The following is a 21,040-nucleotide window of genomic DNA, read 5'->3' as shown; positions in this document are numbered from 1 at the left end:
GCAAGGGGTGTAGGAATAATATCTCCTTATGGTCTGAACCAAGTCCTTATGTCTTCACTTATCAAAAGTGACCCATGTAAAGCATTTGATGAGTTGAGTCCCAATTCAAATTGCTAAACTTTATTTCACAGGGCATAAATGTACACAGCAAGTGATAACTGGATGAAGTTACTTCAGCTAGGACAAGTTCAAACAAAATAACCACACTATATTTCCCCACATCTGTGTGTTGCCTTACTTAAAATGACTCATAATTATCCACCTAAGTGCTAAATTTCTACGCCTGGACAGAGTTTGTCTTTGATATTTTCCATTTTAAAAAATGGACATGCAGCATTTGCTGGACCACCTGTCACTCAGTCTTTGTCTCGAATCACCCTAAATTCATGGCCTTAAAAGATTAGACTTTCTAATGGAGTGGACGTGAGGTGGTCATTGATTTAAACACAGCTCACAAATTGCATACTTTTAACTGTCTACGGGGAAATAACATCAACTTTTAGTTCACCAAATCCCTACAGTGCAGAAGGAGGCCATTCGACCTATCAAGCCCGCACTGACAATAATCCCATCCAGGTTCTATCCCAGTAACGTATTTACGTTGCTAATCTCCCTGACACAAAGAGGCAATTTAGTATGGCTAATATGCCTAACCTGCACATCTTTGGACTGTGGGAGGAAACTGGAGCACCCGGAGGAAACCCACACAGACACAGGGAGAATGTGCAAACTCCACACAGACAGTGACCCGAGGCCGGAATTGAACCCAGGTCTCTGGTGCTGTGAGGCAGCAGTGCTAACCACTGTGCCACCGCCCATTCATTAACATTTTGACCATCTACCTTCCCTGCGCATATTTACAAAAAAAAACTATAAAAACCCAACATTTAAAGTTTAAATTTTTTTTCCATATCCTTTCTATGGATGAAAAGGTCAAAAGAAAATCCCAAAAATGTGACAATGGATTAATTACTGTTAATGCAGAGGAGCCAAAAATCTCACAAGAACACTTTAACACTGTGCTAAAAGGTAGAGGGAAAGTTGCACTGCGACCAAACACTCTGTGAAATGTTGACATGTTGAGCATTAACAGTGCTGCATTGTGTAAACATCACTTCAAAAGTAGTTTGCATACCTATAGGTGCCTAGCAACCATACATGGCAACCTAGAAAACTAACAAAGACTAACCAAATGTTAAAAAGGGAAAGTTGATTTAACTTTCCAAAATAAAAGGTGACAGCTCAAAACAAAAATTACTTCTGGCACACGGAGACACGCAGTTAGATTGAAAGATTTCTCATCATTTAAGCTGCAGATCCTCGATTTCAGTGGGCAAAAATAGAATTTGCAGTATTGTTTTTATTCATTTATGGGATGAGAGTTTCGCTGGGCCAGCACTTATTGCCCGTCCTGAACTGCCCTCCACTTCCGAGGACAGTTGAGAGTTAACCACATCACCTTGGATCTGGAGACTCATGTAGGCCAGACCAAAAGTTTATTTATTAGTCACAATAGGCTTACATTCACACTGCAATGAAGTTGCTGTGAAAATCCTCCAGTCGCTACACTCCTGCGCCTGTTCGGGTACGCTGAGGGACAATTTAGCATGGCCAATTCACCCAACCCGCACATCTTTGGACTGTGGGAGGAAACCGGAACATCTGGAGGAAACCCACGCAGACATGGGGAGAACGTGCAAACTCCACACAGACAGTGACCCAAGCCGGGAATTGAAGCCAGGTCCCTGGCGCTGTGAAGCAGCATCGCTAACCACTGCGCCACCGTGCCGTCCTCAGGTAAGGACAGCAGATTTCCTTCCCCCTAAAGGACATTGGTAAACCAGATGGGTTTTTCCGACAATTGTTTCATGGTCATCATCAGACTTCTAACTCAAGATTTTTATTGAATTCAAATTTCACCATCTGCCATGGCGGGATTTGAACCCGGGTGCTCAGATCTTGATTTGGCTCTCTGGACTACTAGTCCAGTGACAGTACCACTACGCCACTCCCTCCCCTAATTAGGAAATTAGGCATCAAGGGATGATGAAACTGCTGATGAAGCAAGACTCATTTCTCAGGAGGAGAGTTAGTCGGCAGTTTAATGTGTATAAATTTCAGTATAGTTTTTAATTAGACCTAAAGATCATTATCATTCCAATCACACATATTTTCTTTCCAATTTGGCAATTCTGCAAGTGAAATGACAGGAAGGTTCAAATAAGGTCAGTTGACGTATTCATACCCAGGACATCATCCTTATCACAAAAATGTGGCAAAATCCACTTGAAGGAAATAAGACTTCATTTGGCCAAGAAAGTCTGAGAAAATGGTACTTTAAATTATATTTTAGCAGCTCTTGTATTTTACATCATTTATTTTGAGGCACAAACGTTCCAGCACAATGTCCATTCTCTGAACGATGGCCTACTGGTAGTATTGCTAGACTATTATCCAGAAATTCAGCTGATGTTCTGGGGACCCGGGTTCGAATCCCACCATAGCAGATGGTAGAATTTGAATTCAATAGACAATATCTGGAATTAAGAATCTACCGATGACCATTGTCGATTGTCAGAAAAACCCATCTGGTTCACTAATGTCCTTTAGGGAAGGAAATCTGCCGTCCTTACCTGGTCTGGTCTAACATGTGACGATGTGGAGATGCTGGCATTGGACTGGGGTAAACACAGTAAGAGTTTTAACAACACCAGGTTAAAGTCCAACAGGTTTATTTGGTAGTAAATACCATTAGCTTTTGGAGCGTTGCTCCTTCATCAGATGGAGTGGATATCTGCTCTCAAACAGGGCATACAGAGACACAAAATCAAGTTACAGAATACTGATTAGAATGCGAATCTCTACAATCCACCAGGTCTTAAAGATACAGACAATGTGAGTGGAGGGAGCATTAATTAAGCACAGGTTAAAGAGATGTGTATTGTGGTCTCTGTATGCCCTGTTTGAGAGCAGATATCCACTTCATCTGACGAAGGAGCAGTGCTCCGAAAGCTAATGGCATTTGCTACCAAATAAACCTGTTGGACTTTAACCTGGCGTTGTTAAAACTCTTACTAACATGTAACTCCAGAGCCAGAGCAATGTGGTTGACTATGAACTGCCCTTGGGCAACTAGGGATGGGGAATAAATGCTGGCGAGATAACGACGCCCATTTCTCACGAATGAATAAAAAATAAATAAATAAAGTGTGTACTACGAAATGACATGGTCAAAATCAACAAGAAGTCAAGTGCTAAGCCATACCTGGGCAGTCACATTCTGCAACCACGTCAAAGGCTTTACTCAGTGGTCTCAGTAAATGGTAGAGTACAGGCAGCTCTTTCTTCCTTACTCTGGGTGCTTTCTGGGGGACTTGGCTGAAGGGGGATGGAAAAGCTCCGACTCTGCTTGCTTGACTTTGTGAATCTCTTCAGTTCATTCGCAAAAGAAAGGCCTTTCTTCTTCTCCTGTGCGGCCTGCCAACACATTCCAGAATTTATTGATCAGAGCGAGGCATTGGGAACAGCACGGGGAAGAAATTAGTCATTATAAATATACACTGCGACATCTGGAGGAGGTCAACGGTTGTGTTATTTAAATAAAAAGTTAACGCAGAATTCTTTTTAGTATTTTTGGCATGAAAACAAAGGAACAATAGTTATCCAGACTGTATTGCAGATGGTACCATTTTTAAATTATCTTAAAAGTTATCGAATGGGATTTAGAATATTGCAGTTTATTGGGAAATTATTACACATAATGCTGAACATATGTAATGTCCTCTCTATTTTTGTGATATGCGTAATCCTTCTGTATATTCTGAAACAAAAATTCTCTTTCTAGGCTCTTCTGTTTTATTTTACAGTGTTTTTGTTCCTTTGCCATTAATCTAAGCTAAGCTGCCACTTCCACCCTCCTTGCCTAGATCCTTAATGAAGGGAGCGCTGACAATTTAAAAACTTAGCAGCAAAACACACACATTTTCAAATTTGGATTTTCTCAGGGTTTGGTTGCTGCTGGCAAGGCGACAATTATCGCCCATCAGAAGGTAGTGATGGACCTTCTTCTTGAACTTGCTACAGCCTTTGTACAAGTCATGCCCCACACGGTAATGTTGGGGTGGGTTTCTAGGATCTCTTCCCTACAACAGAAGGGGCAGTAACGTACTGATCATGCTGAGCTATTGGATAACGATATAGAAATTTTATTAAACAATTTTTTTACTCCATCGTTAAAGTTACAAAGCCAATGCTCAGGGTGGACCGGGCAAACCCAAATCTATTCCTTGCTTGCTACAAAAACCAAATTCAAAATCCAACTGAATCCAATTCATGGCCTCCATAAGAGAGACAAACAAGATCCAAGCTGACAAGATAAGGCATTCCATCCCATCCTGGGCTTGATCTTAGCCAAAAGGTCGAGAAGGGATATTTGCAAATTAAATATAAACTGGAGAATGTTACATATGTAAACTTGAACGTGAAGTACAAAATGGTGGCTAGTCATGGTCAAGGGGTGAGATTTTCCAGGCCTCCCCACCCCGTGGTGTAATTTTCGACAGCGGAGGCGGCCTGTCATTGGCCGGTGGTGGGATCTTTTGGTCCTGCTGATGTCCACAGGGTTTTGCATGCCCTGCACCCTCCGTCGCTGGGGAGTGCACCATGGTGGGTTGCTATTGGCGGGACTGGAAGATCCCCAAGATCTTTCAAAACTTTGTGTATGTAACAAAGTGTCGACTGTGGTCAAGTGGTAGCAATCACCTTTGAGTCAGAAGGTTCTGGGCTCATAATCACACTCCAGGGACTTGAGCTCATATCCCAAGTTGGCATTTCAGTCCAGTACTGCACTGTTCAATCATCTGCCTTTTGGAAAAGATCCCACAGACCTGAGGAATTGCCCTGCCACCCTGAACAACACCTATCCCTCACCCAGCACCCAAAACACGATGTGACCATTTATTTCACAGTTGTCTGTGGGAACGTGTTGTGTCCAGATAGGTTGTTGAGCCTTCCACATCACAGCAACAACAATATGATAATATTTCATTGGTTGTGAGGCAATGACCCCGCTAGGCATCAAGTATCGGTGGTTCCTTACCTGCACTTGTTCTTTCAGTTTGAGGATGAATTTTCCTGCACCTTTCCAGCCACTCTGAGCTACAAACACACTCTCGTGCTCGGAAAGGATCCGGAGAGCAGGCTTCGCCATCGAGGATTTCTTGTTCAGCGGTTCCTTGATGACCTCTTCCACAAGGACATAGTCACTGGGGTTGGGGTTGTTCAGGATGCTGTAGGAATATTTGGCTTTACTTAATGCCTGCAAGAGCAAATCAAAACAAACTCTGTGTAATTGTAACACTGAATAAATATTCCTTGTTGTTAGCATGCTCAGTCTAAACAGATTCGACCACAGTCTCCAGTCCTGACTGTATCTAGTGTAAGCATAGTATACATCGTCCCCTAGCACCACTCCAACCGTGCCCAGTGTTGCTATTAAACCCGACATGATAATGTTCAACTTACTTCAAACTGAAGATAAAGATGAAGAAGTGAGTTAAAGGAATGTTCCTCAGGCACTCTCTAGTTGGCAGTCCCAGCACATTATCTTTTAAGAGTAACCCTACCACGTGCACCTCTGTGCTGTACATTAATTTACCACCAGTCAACATTCCTAATATTGAATTTTACTGCTAATAAGAACATAAGAACTAGGGGCAGGAATAGGCCATCTGGCCCCTCGCGCCTGCTCCACCATTCAATAAGATCATGGCTGATCTTTTTGTGGACTCAGCTCCACTTACCCGACCGTTCACCATAACCCTTAATTCCTTTACTGTTCAAAAATCTATCTATCCTTGCCTTGAAAATCTAATCTACCCATGACGGGGAGGTGATGGTCTAGTGGTATTACCACGAGACTATTAATCCAGAAACTCAGCTAATGTTCTGGGTTCAAATCCCGCCACGGTGGAATTTGAATTCAATAAAAAATATCTGGAATTAAGAATCTACTGATGACCATGAAACCATTGTCGATTGTCGGAAAAACCCATCTGATTCACTAATGTCCTTTATGGAAGGAAATCTGCCGTCCTTACCCGGTCTGGCCTACATGTGACTCCAGAGCCACAGCAATGTGGTTGATTCTCATCTGCCCTCCAAGGGCAACTAGGGATGGGCAATAAATGCTGGTCAGCCAGCAATGCCCATGTCCCACGAATGAATAGAAAAATATACTTCAAAACAGTTGGGCTGAATTTTAACGGATAAATACAAGCTAGTTTAATTGGTTGAAGGGGTGTAACCTCCATGGGATGGCTATCACTTTCCAGGTGGCTAATCGGATTGCCACTTTGCTCTTTAATATGGAGCTGCATATTTCCTGCCCAGACATCCATCCCAGGCCTCAGGTCCTGTGAGAGAGGTGCCATGTACCTGGTCCCTGGGGGCCATGGCATCGGAAAAAGGTGCCTTTAAACAAGGAAGTTTAAAGGGGTCCAGGGTTGGATGATCAGGGTGGCCGGGGTGTCAGGGGTGGGGAGGGTAGGCAATGTAGTGCAGGAGCAGCTGGAGGTGGGGGAGGCGGCTGTATGGTCGTCAGGGGGGTTGGGTGGGTGGTCAGGGGGGGTGGAGGGGGGAGGTCAGAAGGGTAGTCAGGGGGTTGGGTGGGTGGTCGGGTTGGGTGGGTGGTTGGGGGGTCAGAAGGGTAGTCAGGGGGTTGGGTGGGTGGTCGGGGGGGGTGCGATGGGGAGGTAATCAGGGGCCTAGTCCCAGGACAGTACTGACTTCCCTAAAGCAGCTAACAGTCCAAGGAGCATTATTTGGATGGAGACGGGACATCTGCCCCTCACTCGGGGAATGGGGGGGGGGGGGGGGGGGTGGTGGTGGTGTGTGCGAGGAGAGAGAGGAGGACGTCCACCTCAGAGAGCTGATTGGCCCAGCTTTAGTCGCAACAGGGCAGCAGGGGTCGGGACTGGGACTAAAAACAGGCCCCAGATTGAACATCGCAGAATCCAGCAGCAGGTGAGTGCGGGCGGTCTCACATTGGGAAGGAGAGGTGAGGCCCAGAGAGGTGAGGTGGGGGGGGGGGGGGGGGTGCAGGGATCTTGACGGAGAGGCCAGATTGGGAGGCAGGTTTGGAACTGGGGCACCTTATGTGGAAAGGCCATTGAAGGAGGCACACCAGACCACACCCTTCCTGTCAGCCTCCAGCAGGGCAATTTCCGCAACTCCTCCCACTTGCCCCAAAATTGAGGTGGAGAGGGAAACAACTCGAGTGGTCATTAACCAGTTCTGGTCGCCACACTACCAGAAGGACGTGGAGGCTTTGGAGAGAGTACAGAGGAGGTTTACCAGGATGTTGCCTGGTATGGAGGGGCTTGGTTATGAGGAGAGATTGGGGAAACTGGGGTTGTTCTCCTTGGAAAGACGGAGGATGAGGGGAGACTTAATAGAGGTGTATAAAATTATGAAAGGCATAGATAGGGTGAACGGTGGGAAGCTTTTCCCCGGGTCGGTGGTGACGTTCACGAGGGGTCATAGGTTCAAGGTGAAGGGGGGGAGATTTAACACAGATATCAGAAGGACATATTTCACACAGAGGGTCGTGGGGGCCTGGAATGTGTTGCCGGGCAAGGTGGTGGAGGCGGACACACTGGGAACGTTTAAGACTTATCTAGACAGCTATATGAACGGAGTGGGAATGGAGGGATACAAAAGAGTGGTCTAGTTTGGACCAGGGAGCGGCGCGGGCTAATTGTTCCTGGTTTCTCGTTTCAAGGCTTCATTCTACGATCATCTTGCTGGTGCCAGTACAGAGTGAGACTGCGGATAGTTGGGAACCTGTCTCGGGGGCAGGGAATTCATATGGTGTTCGTGGAAGTGGAAATGACTAGGGTTGGGAAGCATTTTCCGATCGGGGCCATTGTGATCTCCTGGACTCGTTTCGATCGCCTCAGGGGGTCGGAGAGGAATTTCCCAGATTTTTTTTTCCCCATATTGGCCCTGGGGTTTTTCACTCTGGGTTTTCGCCTCTCCCTGGAGATCACATGGTCTGGAACGGGGGGGTGGGGGTAAGTTAATAGGTTGTAATGAACAAAGCATCATAGCTGTGAGGGACAGCTCGGTGGATAGGATATTGGTATGTAGATAGGCTGGAAAATTGGGCGGGGATCCTGGATTCAGGATTCAATCCTGGACCGGGGAGCGGCGCGGGCTTGGAGGGCAGAAGGGCCTGTTCCTGTGCTGTATTGTTCTTTGTTCTTTGTTCTTTGAACTGCCCACTTTAAGGCCTCAATTGGGCGGCAGGAGTGGGCAGGCCAGCCTAGGCCTCACTTACCTCACCATAAAATTACAGACAGGTGGGGGTGGCGGGGAAGGGCAGGCCAGTCATTTTATGGGCCACTAACCCCTGCACCACCTGCAAAACCATTGGCGGGGGGTGTGTAACATTCTGCCCCGCATCGAGTCTGTAAATTAGCAGCTTACTGAGGATTAGTCACAGATACAGATTTAGATCACAACAGCACAGCAACAGTAACTTATTTTTATGTAGCATCTTTTATTTAATAAATAGCCCCCAGGTCCCGTGGGAGCTTTATAATACAAATGATAAGACTGAGTCACATAAGGGAATGTTTAGTCATCTAAACAAAAGCAAAGAGTTAGGTTTCAAGGACTGTCCTTTTGGGAAGGAAGGGCGGAACAGAGGGAGAGAATTCCAGAGCGAAGGCCCAGCCGCCAGTGAGGGAGCGATTAAAATTGCAGATGCTCAGGGGGCCTGAATGAGATAAGAACAGATACCTGAGGGTCAGTGGCTGGACGCAGGGGGGGGGAGACACCAAAAGTCAATCAAAGTCAACAGCCAGGGGGTGGCATGGTGGTTAGCACTGCTGCCTCACAGTGCCAGGGACCCGGGTTCAATTCCCATCTTGGGTCACTGTCTGTGTGGAGTTTGCACATTCTCCCCGTGTCTGCGTGGGTTTCCTCCGGGCGTTCCCACAGTCTAAAGGTGCGGTGGGTTAGGTAGATTGGCCATGTTAAATTGCCCCTCAGTGTCAGGGGCCTAGCAAGGGTACATATGTGGGGTTACGGGGATGGGGCCGGGGTGGGATTGTGGTCGGTGCAGACTCGATGGGCCAAATGGCCGCCTTCTGCACTGTAGGGATTCTATGAAGCAGAGGGGCCGATGGGTGAATGGAATCTGGTGCGAATGGAACAGGAAGCAGAGTTTTGGATGACCTCAAGTTTACGGAGAATGTGGGAGGTCAGCCAGGAATGTTCAAGTCCGACGGAAGGGATGAGGGTTTCAGCAGCCGATGAGCTGAGACAGGGGTGTACTGGGCAATGTTATGGAGGTGGGAATAAGTAGTCTAATAATGACACAAATATATTGCCAGAAGCTCATCTTGGGGTCAAATATGACAGCAAAGTTGCAAACAGACCAGCGTAGCCAGGGATTGCTGGCATATACCTAGAACTCACCCTGACCCATCTTTATTCTTTGTATAACTTGACCAACCTGCAGGATGATGTCTTGGGCTGTGCTGTACTTTGAAGCCCTGATGACTGTACGCGGCTGTTCTGGGGAGACATCATGCACCTGAACCAAGAAGCTATCGCCCTCTGTGGGAGCGCTGTTGTAACTCACATCATCATGGTCCTCATTCATGGTGTTCCTCAGATTCAGCTCCTGCAACAGATGTTGAACATCAGCCGACACATTCCTACTCCGGCAAGTTTAGAATTATTCACCAGCACTCTGTCCCCTCTCAGTTTCAAAACGCAAATGAAGAAATGCCAGCAATCCATATTCTCAACCAAAGAGTGGACAGTTTCCATAGCAACTCTCATCGAAAATATACAGAACTGGTTTCCAGCAGGTCCAAGTTCCATTTTGTTTTCTTTAAATAGCTTTGGCTTTCGGGTCTAATTCATTCTGAGCTAAAAGTGTGAGTGTGAGCGAGCGTGAGAGAGAGAGCGAGCGTGAGAGAGAGCGAGCGTGAGTGAGAGAGAGAGAGAGAGAGCGAGCGTGAGAGAGAGAGAGAGAGAGCGAGCATGAGAGAGAGAGAGAGAGAGAGAGAGAGAGCGTGAGAGAGAGAGAGAGAGCGTGTGAGAGAGAGAGAGCGAGTGTGAGAGAGAGCGAGCGTGAGAGAGAGAGCGAGCGTGAGAGAGCGTGAGAGAGAGAGAGCGAGCGTGAGAGAGAGAGCAAGCGTGAGAGAGAGAGAGAGCGAGTGTGAGAGAGAGAGAGCGAGCGTGAGAGAGAGAGAGCGAGCGTGAGAGAGAGAGAGCGAGCGTGAGAGAGAGAGAGCGAGCGTGAGAGAGAGAGAGCGAGCGTGAGAGAGAGAGAGCGACCGTGAGAGAGAGAGAGAGAGCGAGCGTGAGAGAGAGAGAGAGCGAGCGAGCGTGAGAGAGAGAGAGAGAGAGCGTGAGAGAGAGAGAGAGAGAGCGTGAGAGAGAGAGAGCGTGAGAGAGGGAGAGAGAGCGTGAGAGAGAGAGAGCGAGCGTGAGAGAGAGAGAGAGAGCGAGCGTGAGAGAGAGCGAGCGTGAGAGAGAGAGAGCGAGCTTGAGAGAGAGAGAGCGAGCTTGAGAGAGAGAGCGAGCGTGAGAGAGAGAGCGAGCGTGAGAGAGAGAGAGCGAGCTTGAGAGAGAGAGCGAGCGTGAGAGAGAGAGCGAGCGTGAGAGAGAGAGCGAGCGTGAGAGAGAGAGCGAGCTTGAGAGAGAGCGAGCTTGAGAGAGAGCGAGCTTGAGAGAGAGAGCGAGCGTGAGAGAGAGAGAGCGTGAGAGAGAGAGAGCGAGCGTGAGAGAGAGAGAGCGTGAGAGAGAGAGAGAGCGTGAGAGAGAGAGAGCGAGTGTGAGAGAGAGAGAGCGAGCGTGAGAGAGAGAGAGCGAGCGTGAGAGAGAGAGAGAGAGCGTGAGAGAGAGAGAGAGAGCGTGAGAGAGAGAGCGAGCGTGAGAGAGAGAGAGTGAGCGTGAGAGCGAGCGAGCGTGAGACAGAGAGAGCGTGAGAGAGAAAGAGAGCGAGCGTGAGAGAGAGAGAGCGAGCGTGAGAGAGAGAGAGCGAGCGTGAGAGAGAGAGAGAGCGAGCGTGAGAGAGAGAGAGAGAGCGAGCGTGAGAGAGAGAGAGCGAGTGTGAGAGAGAGAGCGAGCGTGAGAGTGAGCGTGAGAGAGAGAGAGAGCGAGCGTGAGAGAGAGAGAGAGCGAGCGTGAGAGAGAGAGAGCGAGCGTGAGAGAGAGCGAGCGTGAGAGAGAGAGAGAGCGTGAGAGAGAGAGCGAGCGTGAGAGAGAGAGAGCGAGCGTGAGAGAGAGAGAGCGAGCGTGAGAGAGAGAGAGCGAGCGTGAGAGAGAGAGCGAGCGTGAGAGAGAGAGCGAGCGTGAGAGAGAGCGAGCGTGAGAGAGAGCGAGCGTGAGAGAGAGCGAGCGTGAGAGAGAGCGAGCGTGAGAGAGAGTGAGCGTGAGAGAGAGAGCGAGCGAGCGTGAGAGAGAGAAAGCGAGTGAGCATGAGAGAGAGCGAGCGAGCGTGAGAGAGAGCGTGAGAGTGAGAGAGAGCGTGGGAGAGAGAGCGTGGGAGAGAGAGAGCGAGCGTGAGAGAGAGAGAGAGAGAGTGAGCGTGAGAGAGAGAGCGAGCGTGAGAGAGAGAGCGAGCGTGAGAGAGAGAGCGCGCGAGCGTGAGAGAGAGAGCGAGCGAGCGTGAGAGAGAGAGCGAGCGAGCGTGAGAGAGAGCGAGCGTGAGAGAGAGAGCGAGCGAGCGTGAGAGAGAGCGAGCGAGCGTGAGAGAGAGAGCGAGCGAGCGTGAGAGAGAGAGCGAGCGAGCGTGAGAGAGAGAGCGAGCGAGCGTGAGAGAGAGAGCGAGCGAGCGTGAGAGAGAGAGCGAGCGAGCGTGAGAGAGAGCGTGAGAGAGAGAGAGAGCGTGAGAGAGAGAGAGAGAGCGTGAGAGAGAGAGCGAGCGTGAGAGAGAGAGAGCGTGAGAGAGAGAGAGCGTGAGAGAGAGAGAGCGTGAGAGAGAGAGAGCGTGAGAGAGAGAGAGCGTGAGAGAGAGAGCGAGCGTGAGAGAGAGAGAGAGCGTGAGAGAGAGCGTGAGAGAGAGAGCGTGAGAGAGAGAGAGCGTGAGAGAGAGAGAGAGCGTGAGAGAGAGAGAGCGTGAGAGAGAGAGAGCGAGCGTGAGAGAGAGAGAGCGAGCGTGAGAGAGAGAGAGAGCGAGAGCGTGAGAGAGAGCGTGAGAGAGAGAGAGCGAGCGAGAGAGAGAGCGAGCGTGAGAGAGAGCGAGCGTGAGAGAGAGCGAGCGTGAGAGAGCGAGCGTGAGAGAGAGAGTGAGCGAGCGTGAGAGAGAGAGCGAGCGAGCGTGAGAGAGAGAGCGAGCGTGAGAGAGAGAGCGAGCGAGCGTGAGAGAGAGAGAGCGAGCGTGAGACAGAGAGAGAGCGAGCGTGAGACAGAGAGAGAGCGAGCGTGAGAGAGAGAAAGCGAGAGAGAGAGAGCGAGCGTGAGAGAGAGTGAGCGTGAGAGAGAGAAAGCGAGAGAGAGAGAGAGCGAGCGTGAGAGAGAACGTGAGAGAGAGCGTGAGAGGGAGTGTGTGAGTGCGTGCGTGCGTACGTACATATCAGGGTGCCCCTCATGAACTGAGTTATTGGTTTAGATTTTCAATCCGGGGTCAGGAAGCCAATACCCGGATCATTTCCGAATGCCAATCCTGCGATGCTATTTTAACATGGAATGCCGCTAATTTGGCCAGGAGTGAGCTTGGTGCCCGGTTAGTCACAGTGGGTGCTGCCTTGAGGCAGGAACTGGCTCTGGGTCGTGTAATGCTCAAAGGCAGATGGCAGCCATGACTGTAGACTGGAGCAGGCCCGAGAGCAGAGGGCCAATAGCCTCATGGGGCACCCATGTGGCCAAACAGTTAATCACGAGGTATTTGACCTGTGTTGCTGAAGCGATCGGGGCTTTGTGCCCCATTCTGAGCAGCTCAGGTTTTTGTGACACTCTAATTCAGCAGCAATATCAGGTTATAGTTCCCCGCAGCACCCCAGCCAGTGAACACTGATGTTGCAAAGACCGTTCACTCTCCCCTCTCGCCGCTTTGACTATCTACGTCTGTCTCACCCGGGGCCATTGACAAGTTCCTCAATGAGATTAATGGACAGTTAATTGGAAGTTTGCCACTCTCCCCACCTAAACCTCCCCCCTCCCAGACTCCATCTTCGTTTGGAAATGGTTGTGCATTCCGGAGGTGACAGAAGGTGCCATGCTCTCTGGGAAGGGGATGCTATTTTCAAAGTATTTGACCTCGCTCTGATGGGCATTTGAAAACCCGGTCCATTGTCTCTATTTTGTTGCACTGCCCCACCCACACACTAACTGCAGCCCAGAGGCTAGTTCCCTACATGACCTCTGTCAACACCACTCTGAACTTCATACAAGCGATGCTGAGGCTGGGTCACAATTCAAACAGAATATTTTTGTTTTGGCTTTCACTGCGGTCTCACAGCGCCAGGGACCCCGTTCAATTCCAGCGTTGGGTGACTGTGTGGAGTTTGTACATTCTCCCCGTATCTGTGTGGGTTTCCTCCGGGTGCTCCGGTTTCCTCCCACAGTCCAAAGATGTGCGGGTTAATCCTAAATTTCCCCTTAATGTCCCAATATGTGTGAGTGAGAGGGATTAGCCATGATAAATGTATGGGATTACGGGGATAGAGTGGAGGAAAGGGCCTGGGTAAGATACTCTGTCAGAGAGAATCGGTGCCAACTCGATGGGCCAAATGGCCTCCTTCTGCACTGTAGGGATTCTATGATTTTATTTGTGTTTCTGAAAAGCTATTTGACACGAGTATCTCCAATGGCCACAGCACGGTGCAACTCCAGTGAACTCAGCAAGGCTTTGCCCCTTTTTTACTACACTGGCTTCTGGAAAGCATATTAGTTCAAAGAGCCCAGTGCACCTGGCAAGCCAGGGAGAAGATAAGTGTCCAGGTAAGTGGATGGAATTTGGATGGTCAAGGGGTTGGGAGGAGGAAGGATTGGATCAGGTCAGGGTGGGGAGGGGGGGGGGGCGGAATTGAGTTGGGAGGAGAGGGTTGGATCGGGGCGGGGTCGGGTTGGTGGAGTGGGTTGAGAATGGGGTGGTCAAGGGTCCTCATTAAATATTACCTCAGGAAATAACTGGAACGTTTAAGGAGAATTCTAGAGGGCTGTGGCATTCCTTTGGGATTGCATGAAGTGAATTATTTTTGTAAATACATAGGAATACTTTGAGGGGGGGCTGTAAAACTTTGAACTGCTTTCATAGCATAAATAGTGAAAAACCACGGTACTTTTCTGCTTAATTCTTATATACAATGAAATATATTTTTGTTTGAAATTTTGTGATGAGGTTCTGGTGTGTGCATTTTTCTTTAAATGGTTCCTAACAGGATTGCAATAGTTGTTGCAGGAATTCCAACGTGTTCCATCCTTGGTACTGGCCCAGCATTCTGTGCCTCCAGGAACTGCAGCAAAGCGAAAAGGAGCAGGTGTACGTCTGGGGAAAACAGGAACTTACATTGTTGGGTGTAAGTGGGCTCACTCAGGAGGGAGATGTCAGAGGGAGATGTGTGTGGTTTGACTTTCAGAAAGGGCTATTTGTAATCTGGTCTCCTGGTTTCCAGATGGGAGAATAGCACTTAATGCAGTCACTGATGTCTGACGTTTAAGAGGTTATGTGAAAAACTGGATATTCAAAATGATCCAAAGAGTTAGGAGAGAAACCTCCAATGGATGTTTGTGAATTCAGAAGGGGTTGGGGACGCGGTTCCCCCTCCATGGTCAGGTCGAGGTATTGTAAAGTAGACACACTTAGAAAGGTCAGAATAATCAATAGCACGTTTCATAAAATGGTGAATGGGTAAGAAAAATTGGCATACCTCCTCTTTGGTTTTGAAGACAATTTTTCCAACAAATCCATCCTCTGGGAACCAACACTGTGGGATTTTCAGGATCTCCTCCTCTGGACTAATGACTCTCTGCAATGAGGGCTTCTTACATTCATTCTTGTCTTTAGAAACGGGAGTCTTCTCTTCCAGAAGGAAGTAGTCAGCAGCGTCTGCCTCGGAGCCACCCAAAATGCCTACAATCTGCAAGGATCAATCAGAGTCATTCAATCTCCAATTCCTCCTCAAGAATAATGGCTATCACTAAACACAAAAGCAACTTCAATCCAGTTTTGATTTTCAAGTGGACACTGCTGTAAACCAATGTTCAGTTTAGCTAGTTTCCTGTTTAAATGCTCCTTACAATACAAAACAGATACAGCCTGATAGTTTCAGTGAAACACACATGGCTCAGAAGTTCACAGAAACTGGTGTGTCCATGTTACTATAACTGTTCCAGTTCCTAAAAGCATTTGGGAAAATTGCATCGGTTGTATTCTGTTTAACAGACCATGTTTCTGGTCTCTGGACTTGTTGGATAACTTCCATTGGATTTTTTTCTCCCATGGGATTATTTCTAACACAGAAAACACATCTGTTAGTGCTTTCCAATAATAAAAAACTAAAACAACATGTTTTCTTAGATATAGTTCTTTAAGATGTATCCAGTACCCTCCAAAAATGTTGTGGGTCCCAGTAGATGCAATTTTTTTGCGCATCTTGGGAATTTAACATGAAATCGCATATTGACTTTGTCGCTTTTGGCACTTTATCATTCAGATCCACAGCGATCCTGCAAGTGCATCTTTTATTTAGCTGGTATCAGCAAATTCAACTCAGTTTATCTGAACATCTTTCAAGTTTCAAGATGTAGCTAAAGTGCGACTGGAAGGGAATGGTATGTTACAACATTGCCCTCAGCGTTCAAACATAGCACAGGCCACTGGGAAATTTGCTCATCTCCGCCAACTTTAAAGGACCTTGCCAATGGAGTGAAAATTTCCCCAGACTGGCTCGGAGGGGGATGGTGTGGGAAGCACACTGGAGACCACTCTCTCAGAGTGAAGCTAAAGCACACTGGGTCAGAGGAGAGGAACCTTCATTCTGCATTCGGCCACACTACTTCAAATTAAGGAATTGTTAGTTAATAAATGCACTGGAAAGCCCCAAGTATTCTTTGTCCGAGCACCGATTTCCCATCTTGTTGAGAAACAAAGAGAGAGTATGAAAAGAGACTGGCAGCTAATATAAAGGGGAATCCAAGTGTCTTCTGTAGAAATATAAATAGTAAAAGGGCGGTAAAAGCAGGAGTGGGGCTGATTAGGGACATGAAGGAAGGGAAAATGGCCGACGTCACATATCAGAACTTTGCATCTGCCTTTACCAAGGAAGAAGATGCTGCCAAAGTAATAGTGAAAGAGGAGGTAGTTAAATACTAGATGAGCTAAAAATTAATAATGAGGAAGTATTGCTCCATTTGTTGATGAATCACCAGGACCGATGAGATGCATTCTGGGATACTGAGAGAAGTAAGGGTAGGAATTGAAGAGACACAAACCACAATCTGCCAATCTTGCTTAGATACAAGTGCCCGAGGACAGGAAAATTGCAAACGTCACACCCTTGTTCAAAAAAGGTGCCAAGGAGTTTTGAAATGATAATCTGGGACAAAATTAACAATCACTTGGACAAAGGTAGATTAATTAAGGATTAATTAATTGGTTAAGGGGAAATTGTGTTTAATTAACTTGCTCGAGTTTTTGATGAGGTAACAGACATGATTGATAATGATAATGTTGTTGATGTGGTGGTGCATATAAAATCATAGAATCTACAATGCAGAAGGAGGCCATTTGGCCCATCGAGTCTGCACCGACCACAATCCCACACAGGCCCTATCCCCATACATTTACCCTAGCTAGTCCGCCTGACACTCAGAGGCAATTTAGCATGGCCAATCCACCCAAGCGGAAAATCTTTGGACTGTGGGAGGAAACTGGAGCACTCGGAGGAAACCCATGCAGACACGGGGAGAATGGACAAACTCCAAACAGACAGTGACCCGAGGCCGGAATTGAACCCTGGTCCCTGATGTTGTGAGGCAGCAGTGCTAACCACTGTGCCACCCATATGAACTTTCAAAAGGCATTTGATAAAGTGATGCATAACAGGCTGGTCAGCAAAGCTGGAGTCCGAGCAATAAAAGGGACAGTGGGAACATGTATATGGAATTGCCTGAATGACAGGAAACAGGGAGTAGTGGTCAACTTTTTTTTTTAGACAGGAGGAAGGTATGCAATGAGGTCAAGAAGTCACTGTTAGGGTCTCTGCTTTTCCTGGTATAAAACAACGGCCCAAACCTGGGTTTACAGGGCACAATTTGAAATAGGTGTGGATGACACAAAGCTGAGAAGCGTTATGAACTGTGAGAAGGATGGTTGTAGACTTTAGGAAGACAGAGAGAGATTGGTGGAATCGGTACAGATGATATTGAATGCAGAGATGTGTGAAGTGATTCATTTTAGTGGGAAGAAAGCAGAGTGACAATTTAAAATAAAGGATATCATTCTAAAAGGGAGTGCAGGAGCAGAGGGACCTGGGGGGAGACTTGCACAGATCAATGAAGGTGCCAGGAGATGTTGAAGAAGTGGTTAAAACATCAGGTTTTTAAAGAAGGGGCATAGAGCACAAAAGCAAGGAAATTATCCTAAACCTACATAACACACTTATTTGGCCTCAACTAGAATATAGTGCCTAGTTCTGGACACCAGACTTTAGGAAGAATGTGAATGCATCAGAGAAGGAGCAAAAAAAACTCACGAATGGAAGTGATGGACTGGAGAAGCAGGGGCTGGAGCAGAGGAGGTTAAGAGGAGATTTGATGGAGCTGTTCAAAATCATGAGGGATCTGATAAGAGTAAATAGGGAGAACCGTTCTCATTGGTGGAAGAATCAGAGGACATTGATTGGGAGGAATTGACCAAAAAAAAGTAATGGTGCCTTGTGGGAAAACTATTTTACACAGCACGTGTTTAGGATCAGGAACGCACTGCCTGAGCATGTGGCAGATTCAATCATAGCTTGCAGAAGAGAATTTGACAATTATCAGAAAATTGCAGAGAAAGAGTGAGGGAGTAGATCGAAGTGAACTGCTCTTACAGAGAGACAGCATGGGCACAAATGGGCCAAATGGCCTCTTTGTATGGCGTGACCATTCTTTGATAAAATAATACAAGGGTATATGCTTCAGAGATGACCATGGTCTTTTCCTGCAGTAAGCACATAAATGTTATAACATCTACAAATTGTGATTGTTTCCATCAATCTGAATCATGCCCCTTGATCGTATTTCAAATTGACATCTTTATGGAAAAAGCACAAAATCTGGATTCCATTTCAGGATACTGTTTATTTATTTTTTAATCCCGAACTAAATTAAGGAAACTTTCCATGTCGATTTTCTATTATATGGCATAACTTTCTATTGGTTCCCATATGCTTTTGAATGATTTGGCCAATACTGACTCACTTTGTTCACCAGCTGATTGGCTGTGGCCTTCTCACTGACGGCAAACACAGTGAAGGGTTCAGGACCTGGTACTCCATGAATCGTAACTTGGTGACTGATTCTAGATCCGTGGTCCTCGCTGTTAAACAACTGTTCAGAGTAAAAATATTGTTAGTTCTGCCTTGATATATGTTTCATAATCAAATCGTTCGACTGGAATATGGTTCATGAAGTGATCATTCTTAAGGAATTGGTTCTTTCACATTACCACTGAGGAAGGTATCAGGTTTCCAGGGTTGTTTTCCTCCAGTCTTCTGCTGTAAATGAAGAGACTGGATATCTCCAAAGATTCGTTGTGAGAATTCTTTAGCTGCAGATGTCTGTACCCTGGGAAAAATGAAATACCGAGAAAGTTAAACACTTCAGGTATTAGACTTTGGTCTTTGTCATTAAATTATTTCCATCAGAATTGGTGACTGGTCCTTTACGAGATGAGAAACAGACGTCAAATCACTTTCCCTTTGAGCCTTTCATTCCTTTCTTGAATCTCTTTAATTCTTGGCTGAAAAGCTGGCCACATTACCTGCCCACCAGGTAAAGTCATGCTGAAGCTGGCTAGTAAAAGGGATGGATCAGCATGACCCTATCCCTCCAATCAGTGCATCCCAGTAGCAGGGCTTTAAAATCTCAATGCACGAAATAATGCAAATTATTTTCATCTATCACAGTTTGGGAGGAATTCTGAAGAAAGCAGCCACCAAGACCTCGAGTGATTATTCCCGTCACTAATTTACAGTTCAACAATGGTGCAGGCAACCGGTTGCATGGGAGATTAATGCATTGTTCTAGTGCTGGAGGGGAGCTCTGGCCAGTTTGAAACAATCATAGTCTGTTCCTTATTGCATAACACCTGTTAGCTTCCAAAGGGAAAAGTTTCATTCAATCCTGAATGAGACACTCGATAAACAAACTGGTTTTCACTTCTCCCTAATACAGCAAGACAGGGTAAGTTAATATTGGCCCAATCTTAACTGTGTGCGTTAACGGTTGAATTAGTTGTGCGTGAATTAACATTGGGCCCAATATCTCCAGAAGAAGAAAGGAATTAGAAAAATAAACAAAATAGTTAATGACACTTAAGATTATCTTTATTACCCTATCTGCACCCATTCAAGGGAAATAATATCCATTTCATGACGAGGCGACTTGAACAACACACAGTATTCCAAATGGGATCTGGTTAAATGAGGAAAAGCCTTTTCATGCAGTGAGTGGTCAAGGTCTGGAATTCACTGTCTGAGAGTGAGGTGGAGACAGGTTCAATCGAGGCACTCAAGAGGGAACTAGTCTGTTATTCGAATGGAAAGAATGTGCAGGGTTATGGGGAGAAGGCAGGAAAATGGCACAAAGTGAATTGCTCACTCGGAAAGCTGGTGTAGACACGATGGGCTGAACAGCCTCCTTCTGTTCAATAAAAATTCTGTGATTCTGTAAGCAGCAATGATGCATCTTAATATGAACAAAAGTCATGGGTAGGAAAGACCAACTGCTAAAGCAAACCTGCTCACACATCTTCCTTAAATTTGTAATCTCACCCTTTGATGAGGTGGCCCAGTACAGTGTCTCGTGGGGAGGCAATGATCGCTAGACTATTAATCCAGAAATTCAGCTAATGTTCTGGGGACTTGGGTTCGAATCCCGCCACGGCAGATGGTGGAATTTGAATTCAATAAAAATTATCTGGAATTCAGAATCTACTGATGGCCATGAAACCATTGTTGATTGTTGGATAAACCCATCTGGTTCACTAATGTCCTTTAGTGAAGGAAATCTGCCGTTCTTACCTGGTCTGGCCTACGTGACTCCAGAGCCACAGCAATGTGGTTGACTCTCAACTGCCCTGAGGCAATTAGAGATGGGCAATAAATGCTGGCCCAGCCAGCGACGCCCATGTCCCACGAATGAATAAAGAAAGTTAACTTCCAACTGACTAGTTTATCATAGACTCATAGAGTCATAGAGGTTTACAGCATGGAAACAGGCTCTTCGGCCCAACTTGTCCATGCTGACCTTTTTTTTAAAACCCCTAAGCTAACCCCAATTGCCCGCATTTGGCCCATATCCCTCCATATCCTTCGTACCCATGTAACTATCTAAATGCTTTTTAAAAGATAAAATTGTCCCTGCCTCTACTACTACCTCTAGTAGCTTGTTCCAGACACTCACCACCCTGTGTGTGAAAAAATTGCCCCTCTGGACACTTTTGTATCTCTCCCCTCTCACCTTAAACCTATGCCCTCTAGTTTTCGACTCCCCTACCTTTGGGAAAAGATATTGACTATCTACCTTGTCTATGCCCCTCATTATTTTATAGACCTCTATAAGGTCACCCCTCAGCCTCCTACGCTCCAGAGAAAAAAGTCCCAGTCTATTCAGCCTCTCCTTATAACTCAATCCATCAAGTCCCAGTAGCATCCCAGTAAATCTTTTCTGCACTCTTTCTAATTTAATAATATCCTTTCTAATAATAGGGTGGCCAGAATTGCACACAGAATTCCAAGTGTGGCCTTACCATTGTCTTGTACAATTTTAACAAGACGTCCCAACTCCTGTATTCAATGTTCTGACCGATGAA

General features: G+C 46.7%; 1 protein-coding gene across 7 annotated transcripts in view; it reads right to left on the bottom strand.

The window, feature by feature from the left end:
• The window catches only part of plce1 (phospholipase C, epsilon 1), a 408,311-nt gene that overhangs the window by 12,943 nt on the left and 374,328 nt on the right, over nucleotides 1-21,040 (bottom strand). For all 7 annotated transcript variants that reach the window (XM_078223543.1, XM_078223542.1, XM_078223546.1 and 4 more), the window contains 6 exons: nucleotides 18,674-18,792; nucleotides 18,427-18,555; nucleotides 14,892-15,101; nucleotides 9,521-9,691; nucleotides 5,099-5,317; nucleotides 3,266-3,477 (listed from right to left, as the gene is read on the bottom strand). In XM_078223543.1, the coding sequence (XP_078079669.1) occupies nucleotides 3,301-3,477; nucleotides 5,099-5,317; nucleotides 9,521-9,691; nucleotides 14,892-15,101; nucleotides 18,427-18,555; nucleotides 18,674-18,792 (1,025 nt within the window). In that variant the 3' untranslated portion in view covers nucleotides 3,266-3,300. The remainder of the gene's footprint in view (nucleotides 1-3,265; nucleotides 3,478-5,098; nucleotides 5,318-9,520; nucleotides 9,692-14,891; nucleotides 15,102-18,426; nucleotides 18,556-18,673; nucleotides 18,793-21,040) is intronic.

Source organism: Mustelus asterias, chromosome 11, assembly GCF_964213995.1.
Source record: "Mustelus asterias chromosome 11, sMusAst1.hap1.1, whole genome shotgun sequence".
Classification (NCBI taxonomy): Eukaryota; Metazoa; Chordata; class Chondrichthyes; order Carcharhiniformes; family Triakidae; genus Mustelus; species Mustelus asterias.
The sequence above is the reverse complement of the archived record's forward strand: the minus strand, read 5'-3'. Positions and strand labels throughout refer to the sequence as shown.